Raw genomic sequence first — 14734 nt, 5'->3', positions numbered from 1 at the left:
CATTTGGAATGGTTCTATAATGCTTGCTAAATGTCTTTGTATGTGGCTGGCACTCAAGCGACCGTAAAATTAAAGGCTAAAATGAAACGCCTTCACATGAAGGTGTCTAGAATATTGGAGACACAAAACATGGGTAGTTCCTGTTCTAAAGCTGATAAACGTAGCTAAATCTAGCCATAGACAAATAGCAGACCGTGGATGACGTTAATGGATCCATAAGAATTAAAAACATTTTGAATTAATTTTGAGAGTAGTTTATCATTGATTCTTTGTGCTAGGTAAAAATGTACAGTATGTGGTGTGAACCCTCCTAGTAGAGACTAGCTATTAGTATATGCTTTTTCTTGTGGATTAACAGATTTGTCATTCTTGTATATTGTAATTTATACTCCATACCTTCACCATCCCCTGCATGGCTCTGATGTCTGAAACTGGAAATAAGAATGTCTATCCTTATGTTGAGACATCAAATGCAGAATGTAGATAGCTCCACTCACAGTTGGTTCTCATTCAAGTCTTTTGTTATTCCTGCCTTGCTATCTAAGCTAAAAACACTAAAGGTGCATTATAGTATACCTTCCCCATAGGCTGATATGACCAGAGTGTTGTGTTAATGCAAAGTTCAAGAGGCATTAACATGTCTTGGTGATGTCGGCATTTTAAATCTGACTGATGTTTCAATACTTGAACCCACTGATAGCTTGTATCTTGGATTAGGTTAGATAAACTTTGTTAATCCCATGAGGAAATACTCTAATAGCTAGTATAAATCTGACTTTGTACATAGTTTAACATCTTTTTACCTCCTCATTTTCTTAATTTTGCTGATTACTGGATATTCCAGTGTTGCTGTGTATCAACCGTGTCTGTCCCGAATTTATTTTTAGATCTTCGTCTCTGGAGTTTTAATTTTGCCAGCACCAGATAACAAGGAGGTGGATATTGTGTAAAGCCTGCATCATTTAGGTTGTTCATGTGTCATATATTAGTTTAGGACAGCCATACACTGTGCTCTCACTTGTTATGTCATCAGCAGTTTGGGTGTCCTCTTACACCTAAGCACTCATTTTTATTGACAGCTGATCGAAAGCAGGAATACATTGCACAATTTTTTTTTTTTTTTTTAAACAGGCTCATGTAGTAATTTTGAGTGAATCAAAAAAGGATGTGAAAAAAGTTAGAAAGATGTGATAAATGTTACAGTAATTTGTTTAAAGTACCAATATTTCACAAAAAAAAACTTCTAGTGAATTTTTGGTTTTTTTTTGACACCGCTCAATCAGTTTGTCGTCTTACTTGAGCACCCACAAACATTTCAAAGCCCTGATTAATGGAAGTTGAAACACAGGATTGGTGTGGATGCCATATTAAAGCTGATGAACTCAAGTTGACCATGCCTGAATTTTTTTGGCATGTCAAAAAAATCACCAGGAACCCATAAGCCCTTTGTTTTTGGTCACAACATATGTTATACCTTGAAAGCAGAAACTTTATGACCTTCATTAACTTTTTCAGATTTGTGCTAGTTTGAGAAAGCACTTGGGAGCTCAAAAGTATAGTTTAAATCACATAATGTATGCCAGCCCTTACAGCTAAATAGCTTCCTGATATATCTCCCTATGCCTAGTAAAATTCATGTCAAGTAAGCACACATTTTTTTGAGAAACGGAGAAGTAAAGAAATTGGCTCTTGAAATTAATATACTGTAGTTAATGAAGAAAGGCATCCTTTTCATTTTTTTCTTACACATATCCATTCACATCAGCAATTCTTCATTTTCATAATTTGAAGTTTATTTAGTAGATTTAGTGCACCATTATGTACTTTTTTTTCCATAAAGCATTTTGGTTCCTTCAAGGAAAGAAAGGGGGTAGTACTAGGTCGTCTTCACATCAGTCTGTGGCTCATGCTGTATTTTAGGTAATTTGTAGTTTTTTCTAGACAATGTAAATTAGCACTTTGGGGGAAAACAATGACTAAATGATAAAAAGGTCTTTTTGGTTTTATAAATATTGTAAACTTTCTACAAGGTGTGGTTTTGCCACATTCCTTCAGTTTTTAATTTGGGTTGGAATATGTGATTAATTGCTCATACATGTTGAAATGTTCATAGATGTACACACCTTGTGCGTTTTTTTAAACAGATAAAAGTGAAGATGGCTCTGAAAAAGGGAAAGGCAAAAACTTTGGTTCTTCACGAGAATGCAGTTACTGCGGAAAAACTTTCCGTTCAAACTATTACCTCAACATTCATCTCAGGACACACACAGGTAATTTTCTACCATGTTTCCCACCACATTAAACACTTGTCACTATTTTTATATTATATAGTTTGTGTCAATTTTATTTAATGGGTCATACACTACAAGTACTGATACTTTCTCTTTTGTTCTCCTTACAACCAATCTGTTTTTTTTTTTTTGTTTTTTTTTTCTTTCTTGGAAAGAGATGGTGATGCTGGTATTCTGAGCAGCCACTGGAGATAAAGTGATGCTAGTCATCTCATGTATGTACAGTTTGTGATTTTTGCTGTAGCAAACTTCACAAAATCAAGTTTTTTGGATATCTGGTCACCAGCTGATAATTGTGCTTTTTGTTTATGACCAAAGCGTGTCACTATATGATCTCTGTATTAGAGGCATACTACCAAATGCTTTTTTCTTCAGTTCATATCTTTTGTTAATACTGAATGCCTAATAGAAAATGGTTTCAATTAGATGTAAAAGAAATGTATATTTAAAATGAAGAACTATTTCCCTGTTTTCATTCTAAGTATATATAACGTATTTAACTTGATGATAAAAAATTTAAAATTTACTTACTTGTAAGGGTGCATATTGAAGACTTACAGCATTCAGATTAGCACTCATTACACTGGTACTAAGTACTGACAGAATTATGGAGTAGATGATACAAGATAATAACTACCTTTGCCTGTCTTCCAGTAGTGGAAGCCAAAGACATATCGGTGGATTTCTATCCGGTCTTTCACCTGCAAAATATATGCTTAAAAAAATTACACTTCCACTTTGATTCAGTTGCCAAGGGAATGTTTTGAGTAAAGTGCATTTAGTCCAGATAGCACAATATTTTTCTTTTGAGCTGCAAAATAATCAAATCACCTGTTAAGATTGTTGCAACATTGAAATTTACTGTTGGAGCAGTGGCATGATCTGTTATTTTTACAATTATTACATTCATACATTGAACAGCTGGGTATAAAAGAAATTTGACATTAATATTCAGGTACTATGACCCATATTTTAATGGATAAATTCAGTGATTTTAAAGTGACATATATTTATGCAAAATAGCATGCTAACATTTACCCCAGGCACTTGTTTCTTGACTGAAGCTATATGTTGCAGTTTAGTATAACATGGTATCTCACCCTTTAAAGATCTTAAATATGTCTGGTCTGAAGCTAAAAAGCTCTTTGTTTAGCAAAACAAGTCATGATAATAAAAGGAAGCTGAAAAGAGACAATTTTATTACTAGCTTTGTCAAACTAGAATCTAGAAATAACATTTATTTGTATCTACTTAGTGCAGAATATCTATATAGCCAACATGGCGTATATACAGTGCATCCGGATCTGGCGCTTTCTCAATTTTTTTATTTTTAATAAATTTGCAAAAATCTCAAGTAAACTTTTTTCACATTGTCATTATGGGGTGTTGTGTGTCGAATTCTGAGGAAAAAAATGAATTTAATCCATTTTGGAATAAGGCTGTAACATAACAAAATGTGGAAAAAGTGATGTGCTGTGAATACTTTCCGGATGCACTATATGAGTACAACCAAGATGTGAAAACAAACAGTAAATACTGTGACCACATGTTTTATCCTTCGCTGTTTTTTTCTTTTTTTTATATATAAAAGGCTATGGCCGGTAGCGCTTAAGTTAATGCTGAAATCCCATCAAAATATTCTTTTTGAAGTGAATCTTATTTAAATCTACTTCATACCTAAAAGGAAAAGCAAATTATTGTTCCAAAGATGATATTTTGGAGCTAATGTAGGAAACAGGTCCATGTAGTTGGCTATGTAAGGTTAGCACAGAGGAGTGCCTCATATATAGCACCTGTGACACATTATTATGGAATGAGTGAATTAATAAACTTGCTATGCCAAAACCTATTTATTATTTCTGTCTCAATTACTTCTTCCAGTTTATTTTGTAAAATCGAAAAGGTCCCTAGAAGTACATACTAGTATTTGACTGTAAATTGGTCTTTACAGACAATCAGAAAACCACAAGATAAAATGGTCTTTTTCAGCTGATAGACCTAGGTTTGCCAATGGCTGTAGTAGTATACAGTGGATTCAGAAAGTAGTCAAACCCCTTCATGCTTTTCAACATTGAAGATTCCCAAGAGCACAGTTGTCCTCATGATTCTTAAATAGAAGAAGTTTGGAGCAACCATGACTCTTCTTAGAGATAACCACCTAGCAAAATTAATAATGGGAGAAGGAAGAATCTGAAAAGCAATGGTTTTACACAGAACTCGACATAAAATGTCTGTTGCTGAATGCTGTGGCAGCCAGTTTGACAAGAATGTGCGGCAGGCTTGCTGCCTTCACGTGGCTGAGGCAGCAGCAGCAGCGATTATGGTCACAGTGCATTGCAATCTGGATTCTACCTCTCATCATTGTTAAGTAGCACTTCTCCCTGGCAAATATTGCCGTAGGCATATCAGCTACATAAACCCGTTCAACAGCATGATTAGCTGGGGACCAATCAGCTGAAGCTGGAACCTCAAATTTGTTTTCAATCACTTGTATCAAAATCAGCGTCTGGAAAGTCATAGTCCATTTCAGAGATAATTGGCAAAACGTCATCGACGCAGTAGTTTGCTTTATGCATTCAATTTGATCTCTCGTGGGATGTCAGTGCCATTTTTGCTGTTGCTTGCACCTTGCTACTCACAAGACCGCAGGAAATCTTGGTCAAACCAATGAAGCTAACTTTTTTCTTCTAGTAACGAGAGTCCAACTAAAACATAACGGTTGGTTTTGAATGGTTGGTTTTGTCACAGTGTACAGTTGATTACCATCATCAACTCCTCCTTTTGACAAAAGTCGACATCAGCCCTGAAATAGTTAAAAAAGGTGACCAAGAACCCGATGGTGGCCTTGATTGAATTCCAGAGAACCTGTGTGGAGATGGAAGAAACTTCTAGAAAGACGACCACCACTTCAACATTCCACTAATGTGGGCTTTATTACAGAGAGATCAGTTAGTAGCCTCCCTTCAGTAAAAGACACATGGAAGCCTGTTTGTGGTTAACAAAAAAGACACCTGAAGGACCATCAGACTGTGAGAAACAGGACTGTCTTATCTGATGAAACCAAGATTATGTATTGTCTGGAGGAAACCAGATACTGTTCCTCACCTGTGTAATACCATTCTATTGTTGAAGCATGGTGTGGGGATGTTTTCCAGTTGTAGAAACTAGGGGTCTAGATGAGGTTTTGAGAAAGCTAAATGGGTCAAAATACAAATACTCTTAATGAAAACCTGCTCCAGACCACTGTAGACCTCATGCTGGACGGAAGGTTCACCTTACAGCAAAACAATGACCCTAAACACAAAGCAAATACAACACAAGGATGGTTTAGGGACAACTCTGGCAGCGTCCTTGAATTGCCCAGCCAGATCCTGGACTTAACTCAATCAGAAGATCTCTGGAGAGACCTTAAAATAACTGTCCACCAATGGTCTCAATCCAGCCTCGCAGAGCTTGAGAGGAACTGCAGAGAAATATGTCAGAAAATCCCCAAATTCAAGTTTTTAGGAAGACTTAACACTAGAATTACCAGAGACTACGAAAAAACTCGTAGATCCGGCCCACCTTAAATCCGTTCGCACCTCTCCCTCAGCGTCTTTTGTCCTGTAAATGTGCCGATTAAGACAAGCAGCAAGCAGCCTGCTATTCCATCCCCCACCGCTGCAGAACGTACACAAAGTTCTCCCAGCTCATGCCTTGATTGAATATCTAGGAGTGAAGTGCTGGAGTTTGAATGGAAATAATAAATCGTTATTTGGAACACGTGCATTTCATGTGTGTTCCGTTTCTACAATAATCTGTGTACACACATTGTTAAAACAGAAAAGGTTTTCATATTTTAGTAGTAAATGACAAAATGTTGGCATAAACTATATAATGTGTGAAGCCTGAAGTCCAAAGATCAAATAAACAACTTTCACAAAAGGTTCAAGGAAGATGCAACAGCTTCTGTGGCGTATTGGTAAGATTTGCTGACTTGTAATCAAGAGTCCCCGGTTCGATTCCGACTGCCTCCTATATTTGCCATTTTCAGTAGTGAGCTGCTCTTATATTGTTAATATTATACAGTACACACATACATTTGGTTTGCGTCTGTAACGGTGTACATTTATAGGCCTTGTAAAAATTACTGGTTTTTTTTTGTTTTTTTTCCCCCACTTTTATTCTCTCAGTCACGATCACGATACATACTACCGCCCTAGGGATCTGACGCTGTTAGTTTTTATTTGAAACTGGGAGTAACTGTAGATGTGAGTGGTGTTTTGAGGAAATGGAACTGGACATTCTCTGATCTGGAGGGATAAAAGCTGACACACAAATGCTGGTGAATCTGCCTTCTTCGTGTCTCACCGTCACTTGTTTTTTTTTTAATTCAGTTTTATTGAGTGTTCCTGCTCAATAAAGGTGCGAACGGATGTACGAGTTTTTTCATAGGCTCTGGTAATTCTAGTGTTAAGGCTATAATCGTTACCAAAGGTGTGTCGGTACTGAAAACAGTTTGAATACTAGTGTCAATTAAATATTTCAGTTTTTTTTAATAAACTTTGGGGAAAAAAAAATCCTCTTTTCATTTTTTCATTCTGGGTTTTTTTTTTTTATTATTGTTTGTGGGGGAAAAATGAATTTAAGTAATTTTAGCACAAGGCTGCAAACTTTGCCAAATGTAAAAATAACAAAATGTAAAGGGGTCGGAATACGTTCTTAATTCACTGAATATGATTGTCATCAGTATTTCATATTGCCTACAAATGCATCACCAGACCTTCCTACAGTAGCTGCAAAATAAAGCTTTTTGTTTTTTTGTTCTTCCTTCCTCTTTATTCTCTAGTTAGCTGTTACAGCTCCTCAGGAGTATATTTTGGCTTATATAGGTAAGCCTCAGTAATGAAGGTCAACATCTTTCATGTTCAAACATACTGGTGATTTTAAGTGAATGTATATTTGTCAAAAAACTTTAAAAAGTATAGCCTATGCACTATTTTAACTTTACTTTTCAGTGGGTCTGTTACAAATAAGTGTTTTGAGCATGGGGAAGGCCCTATATAAATAATTTGTAATTTTTTTTACTATTATTAAATAACAATGATACTGAGAGAGCCCAGACCTCTTCCAGAAATTGTAAAATTGTATAATGCAGTATATATGCACTATATCTTTGTGAAAGCACTTTGTGTACATATTAAATAAATGCTTGTCCAACCTAAATATGTCAATTAACATGTTGGAACATATCCTAAATCAAATGGTACATTTGTTTTAGGTTTTTATTCCTTTGTTTATTATAGCATTATTGATGTTCCAGGGTTAGTCCCATGTGGAAAGGATTTGGTGTATAAAATTAATAAATATACCTTCAGTCAGTATATCGGGGGTAAATAACAGCATATCATTAACTGTGGGGAAAAATAATGCATAGTTCTGAAACGTGTCTATTTTCATGGAACCAATATATTTGTTTAGTCCTGCTTTTTACTATTTGTTTTTAAATTATAGGTGAAAAACCTTATAAATGTGAATTTTGCGATTATGCTGCGGCTCAGAAGACATCCCTTCGATACCACTTAGAGCGACATCACAAGGACAAGCAGTTGGATAATGAACTGACTTCTAAGCCTTTGTTACTATCAGAGGGTCCTCCACCATCTTTAGATAAATCTCATCTAGAACTGGCATGCACAAAAAGCAGTACAAAGATTCTTGATATTAACCATAATACGAAACAAGCCAAGCAGATATGGATTCCTTCCAATAAGGTTTTTGATAAAGCTCCTCACAGCAGTCTGGCAAATGTTGCAGATGCCAAAAAAACATCTACTGTTAGTCCTTCCTCCTGTGTTCAATGGAGTCCACAAGTAAAAGAACAAAGGTCAAATTCTTTCCTTGTGCCAAGTGATGCTACTGTAGAACATTCCAGCCAAAATACTGGGGATTCTACACCATTAAAATGCAAAAATGAAGAACCCATATGCTCAGAACAACATCCAGAGACTCCGTTAAACCTGTCGTTGAAAGTTTCACTTAATCTTTCCTCTACCTCAATTCCCAAGAGTGCTTTACCTGTGAGTACATGCTTATCTTGCACTTTTAAAACCTTCCATCCAGAGGTTCTCCTAATGCACCAGAAACTGATGCATAAAGCCAAACTTGAAAGTATCAACAGGAACAAACTAAGGGCTACTGGTGGGGCAGTCAGACAAAAAAGATTTACTGGCTGCCCACCTGCCTTGGAAGGAAAAGATGTGTCACCATTGCCTTCCATTTATAGAAGCTATCCCCGCAGGACCAAGTCTCCTCCTTGCCAGCAGCCAAAGGTGCAGAGCAAACCAAATCTACCTCATTTGTCTCAGACTACTGTACATTTGCCTGAAAGAGAGACTAAGAAAATGAGAGTCAACTCTTCCTCAAGTATACGCCCTCCTCGGGCAGATGTAAAAAGAAGTCCTTCTCAGCATTCTCGAGATGGTGAATCTCAAGGGAAAAGGGAGAACTACCTCCCTGTTAGATCAAATTTCTCAGATTGTGAAGGACGTGGTCAGTGGCCTCAAAGTGCTAAAAATGGAGTTACCTGGAAAAGTGACTATCTGAGGGCTGGTCCCTCTAGTGTTCTTGGGAATTCTGCATGTGTGGATTTTGGAGAGCCATCAAATAAAAGATTCAAGAGTTCTGGACTGGTAAATCCTCCACAAACCTCCTCTGAACTTAAAAACTCCAGAATTGGGGATAACTATGGCAGATTGGTAGTATCTGGGAGGAACATGCAAGTATCTCCTCATGAGAGTTTACCTTCAAAAAGGGCTACATCTGGTTCTCCACTGAAGACATCCTTAGCATCTTCTAACGTGAGTGATCAAGACTGGAATGTTCTAAGTATTCTCAGGTCCTACAGTCCTAGTGACCTAGCATCTTTATACAGTTCAAATTCTGCCAGCACAAGCCAAGTCTCCACAGCAGGAGTAGAAGGTACATTTTTCTTTTGTTACATTGAAATATATAACAGCAGAAAGTAATAGATGTGCTAGTTGTAAATTTATCATATAAATGAAAGATGTCAGAATGGTGTTAAGAGTTTTAGTTGCAGTTTTGGTAAAAATTAAAATAGAACCCCTAAAGTGAAACAAAAATCCAGCACTAAGTGAAAATCGAGATGTACGCTGTCACTGTAGAGAAATCTCTCAGCACTAACATTACTCCTGTTCCAGCAGCTATTCCTTGTCAAGAATCATGACTGGGATGTGTACTTAGGACCAGGGCTGTGGAGTCAGTACAAAAAACGTTTGACTCTGCCTTCTTAATTTATGGTACCACCAACTCCTACTCCTATATTTGTAATTAAACATATTTACTATGTTGATTGAAAGCACACACCATACAAGATGCATGGCATTTCATCACCATCAACATGAATGATAAAGCTACTTTATAGATAAGGTAAACTTTCCCATGGGGAATTTCTGCAAATTTTAGCACCCTGACATGTTTAAAGTTTATATTTAGAAGCTGTAGCAATCCCGTTATGGCTTTTTTATATTATTTTCTTAAAGAAGGTACAAATCATGAGTAGCAGTAAACATAAGATGAAACTTGGAAAATTAAAAATAAGCTATATTTTTATCAAAATGCTAGAAGAAAAAATAGTTTAATTGAATTAGTATTAGGGTCTTCAGATTGAACATCACTATTCGAGTACAACTCTTGATTTATTTGTAAGGCTTTATTCGATGGCAAAGGCTGACATTTGATTGGATAATAGATGTTTGTTTTACCTTGCTCTCACTTGTTAAGCACTACAAACTTATCAAGTTGGAATCCGCACACTCAGCTTTACACTATCAGCATTGTATTTAATTTTTAACTAAGTACATCTTGTGATTTTTTTTTTTTTTTTTTTCCCCCCTCCCCGCAAACATTTTTTGTGTGTTATTAACTTAGTAGTTTCCTGGTAAACATTTAAAGTTGCTTTGAAAATATCTGTTAAAATAATGCGGATTAACCCCTTAAACATTTAGCGGGCACACTAAAATAAAAAATATATGTATTAACGCAGCAAAGCACAGTGCTAGTGTTCGTGGCTTTTAAGGATTTGAGTTTTTACTTTTAAGTTTTGTTATTGTTTTGGCTGATACTGTTGTTTTCATAATAATAATGGTTAAAAAAAAAAAGTTCCTTCAAACATACAGTACATGTAATGCTCAATGTTGTCATTAAATTTTGTTTGAATGTATTCTGATATTTCCTTTTTATTTAAATATTTGAATTTTTTTGGCTAATTTGACAACCCTAATTAGTATATTTGAAGTTTTAACACATTATATTGCAATTTGCATTTAGTCAAAGTCGGGACATTTGTAGCATTCCAGTAACCCAATAATTGCTTCCAATCCCACAGCTCTACTTGGGACATTGCAAGTTAGAAATAATTGCCAGTTGCTGTTTTAGCTGCTTACCTGCGATGAAGCTTATTGTATGGCTGTGTCCATTCTGTACACATGTGAATGAAAGCACACAGTGATCAAAAGTGGTGAAAAAAAATCCTTGGTAGTGGTCGCTATATATTCATTCTTATCAAAACAAATTCATAAGTAAAATATGAAAGTCAGCAGATGAAAATTAAGTGAAATTCAATTGAAAAGAAAACTTTGGGTTTAGGTACTTATTGATACCTGCAGTCAAGAATGATTTAACTTGAAACATGTTTGTGTGCCTTCCATATATAATGTATAAAAATATATACACACACGCACACATACTTTGCTCCTTTCTCAGTATGCATTGTAAAAATGAGTAGTTTGTGCCTTTTACACATTTTATCTTGTCCCTCTGAATTTTTCTTATGCAGTCCATAGATGACCTGTTTAATCGATATAAGTATCACTCAGAATCTTATCTTTTACTTTTTCTGTGCTGTACTGACTTTTTATTTAGGGATCGATGTTAGAATCTGTTATTGAATTGGATTATGCAAGTTTTGTAAAGGCAAATATTACAGCTCTTAACTTTTGTCCCACTCCTAATTAGGTGTGCTAAATTACATTAAATTTGGAAACAGTGAGGTGCATACCCTTATAAAGAGAATTATGGAATAATGTTCAGAATAGGCAGTTTTAGAGCCGCCAATCGAGGAGTGAGTGTATATGTTTTAAGCAACTTGTTTACATATGTCCAGTGTGCACATTTTTAAAGAATGACTTGCACATGGCAGAGTTTATCAAACATTGATCTGGTTTGGCACCGCGCCCCTGAAGACAGAACTTTGGGTATGAGTGTGGGTCTGTGAATTGGTATAAAGACTACTTTTTGCAAATGTGAGAGAAGGTACATAATTATAGGGAAGGGTGTTTATTTGAAATCCAACAAACTTCAATGTACACCTTTTAATCATGTTTTTAATGCATTACACATTTTTAACTGGTTACACAGTTGTCTATGCATGTAGGTTGTTTGGAGTTGTGGAAATTTATTAGCCATGGTTTGGCTTGGAAATGGCTTCAGGTTTTTTTTTCCTCACTTAAAATGCTAGTTTACCTCACTGTGTCTGCTTTGTTATTATTTAGACAAGCTTTCTCTTCATTTGCTTATGCATTGCTGTTCTGCCTCCCATGCCACTGAAGTTCAACTTTGTACATTTTGTAGTAAACTTTTGTCTTGGAAGATGTCACAGAAAAGTTCTTATATACATTGATGTCTTGGATCATACATGAGTCTCAATTGCTCCAGGTTTAGTCTCTAGCATCTATTTTTATCATTGATACGATTGATTACTTGTAGCTCTAAATGAAAGCACAAAAATAGAAGTTAACGTTTTAAAATTGCTCAGTAAAAAGTACACAAATACTACATTTAAAATATTTAGTAAATTTAATATTTAAAAAATTGATAGATTTAGTTTGTTTTACTGTTCAAATAAACAGAAGTATTAAATGATCTTTTCCGCTGCAAAAGAAGGCTTCTACCGCCCTCTTGTGTTTTTTTTTTTTGGATACAATGGAAGTAAAGCATACCAAACAGAACTGTGGCTGAACATGTAGTGATTCAATGGATCTGCAAGGACAGACCAACAGTGCCTTGTACTTGGAAGACAGTTTGTGTTGTCATTGACTAACTTGATGTTGTGCAGTTAAAATGAAAATACCAGGCACTGGTAAGATTTTCAACTTTCAGTGACCATAAACTAACTTAGTAACCAAAAGAAAATTCCTTTGTGCACAAAAAAAAAAAAATTTGGAAAATAACATAACCTTTATAGTATAGATATATAAAACAGTTCACTTTTGCCATTTACATTAGATTGTTAGTGTAGCTGTCAGTTTCCTTGTCCATAGGTGCTTGCAATTTTATTGTCAACCTTTTAATGTGCTGAAAGCAAATCTATTTTTTCTTCTCCTTCCATTTAATATAGGAATGGGCAACTAATTTTAATGAATGTTCAGTTTTTCCTCTCTGTCAGAGTATTCCGTGGCAAACACTTGTAGTGGGCATTTCAGGTGTATTATATTACACTCTATTAGGGATTCAGGTATTTCATCCCCAAGTAAAATTGCAGATTCCCCAGATTTCTATCATTGTTTTGATATAATCGTACTATGACTTTTTTGCGTCTTCTTAAGCAAGGGGCCTGCAGGAACCTTGCTGCATTATATGAAGGATGCTGATACATCAGTTGTGCCAAGACCCTTCTGCTCCATTTATAGAAAAAATTTTCTTCATGGTGAATAAGCAAAATATTGCATCCATTTGTGTTTTTAGTGCAGTGAGACTGTCTCAAAACATAAGTAAAATATGTTTGTTTGCCAATATATAAGGTGCATTTATATTGCTATAATGGAAAAACATTTTTGTAAACAAGACTTAAAATAAAAATGATTGCTGCCATGTCACAAATAGTAAACAATGTAATTTTGCTGGAGTTTCAGGAAGTATCTCCATAGCAATCTCATAGTAATTATTACAGATGTTCAATGGAGACAGTCATTTGATTATTTTTGCCCTACTTTCACCAGCTGATATGATTATTTAGTCCCCAGCTCTTTTGCATTGCTTTTTGTATTGATTTCTGTTTGACAGAGTGGCAGTATTCCTACATTCTTAAGGTAGTGAAAACACAGAACATCTTTAAAAGAAAAAAAGTATATTTTAGAAAATGAGTGACTTCAGTTTTAAGGTAGTTTTTGTAGTACTGAAAAAACTGCTATAGTTGTTTGTGGGTTTGATGTGTCATGCCAGAGAAGACTTTTGTAATTGTGCCATGTTGATTGTTTTTGGAAATGCTGCATTTATAGAATGTTGTGTTGTTGGTTTTCTGTGTGTGCCTTTTATTCCTACCTGATGGCTAAATTGTCATATACTTTCATATTTGATTATTAATTTCTTTGCTAGCAGCTGGTTCAGTGTTGATTTCTGTCTCAGTTTATGTGCTCTAGATTTTGTTTGTAGTGTGTAATAAATCCAATATTTGGCGCCCAAACTTTATTAAATGGGTTGTATGTATTTTTTAGGGCACTAATCAGACAGGCATCTGGGGTAGTAGGTATCTATACTAATAAAAGGCAAAGCCCTCACTGACTGACTGACTGACTGACTCATCACTAATTCTGCAACTTCCCGTGTAGGTGGAAGGCTGAAATTTGGCAGGCTGATTCCTTACAGCTTACTTACAAAAGTTAGGCAGGTTTCATTTCGAAATTCAACGCGTAATGGTCATAACTGGAACCTCTTTTTTCACAATATACTGTAATGGACGGCAGCTCGATGGCCGTGGGAGGAGGAGTTGAGTGTCACGTCATCACGCCTCCCACGTAATCACGTGAAAAGACAGTGAACGCAGTAGGGACAAATGAAGGAGGAGCCGCAAACAGCGAAGAACAAAAAATTCATTAAACAATTGAGAAGGGAGCGAGTGAAGCATACAAGCATGTTCATAAGGGAAACAAAGCACGGTGTAAAACGTAAGTTTAAATTAAGTTTATAGAAACGCTCCCACTGCGGATTGCAATAACATATTCGCGAGATAAAAGTTTAATGAGAAGACACGAGGTATAAACGAACCACACGCCGTAGCGCAACGTTAGGTGCAACAGTTTCAACCATTCTATGATCTGCCTCTCGCAACTGAAAGACGGCACATGGCGGATGTTAGCCCACTTGCTGACCGCAACGTTAGGGGCTTCAACTCTGGCGCTGACGATATTCGATTCTCGAGAGGGGATGCAGTGAGTGTGTATGCCTGATGAGCCCAGAATTAAGGAGAAACACGTGTCGCATACTCTTTGCATTATTTGAAAGTAAACTATTAAAACCATTCTATGATCAGCTTCTGGGAACAGAAAGAGGGCACGTGGCGGATGTAAGGCGACTTCCTGACCAACCACAAGCGTAACCTGGCAGGTAACCATCCATACAGTCAGATTGTGATTCAGAAAACGAATGCCATGAATTTAATTACCACG

The 14734-nt window shown here is 36.0% G+C and overlaps 1 protein-coding gene across 1 annotated transcript in view; it reads left to right on the top strand.

Moving 5' to 3' along the window:
• znf217 (zinc finger protein 217) overlaps window positions 1–14734 on the top strand; it is a 56517-nt gene that overhangs the window by 11636 nt on the left and 30147 nt on the right. The window contains exons 3-4 of the mRNA XM_028811912.2: window positions 2145–2270; window positions 7785–9251. Coding sequence (XP_028667745.2) covers window positions 2145–2270; window positions 7785–9251 — 1593 coding nt within the window. The remainder of the gene's footprint in view (window positions 1–2144; window positions 2271–7784; window positions 9252–14734) is intronic.

This window comes from Erpetoichthys calabaricus, chromosome 10 (genome assembly GCF_900747795.2).
Source record: "Erpetoichthys calabaricus chromosome 10, fErpCal1.3, whole genome shotgun sequence".
NCBI lineage: Eukaryota > Metazoa > Chordata > Cladistia > Polypteriformes > Polypteridae > Erpetoichthys > Erpetoichthys calabaricus.
Note: the sequence above shows the minus strand (reverse complement) of the source record. Positions and strands in the feature narration are given on the sequence as shown.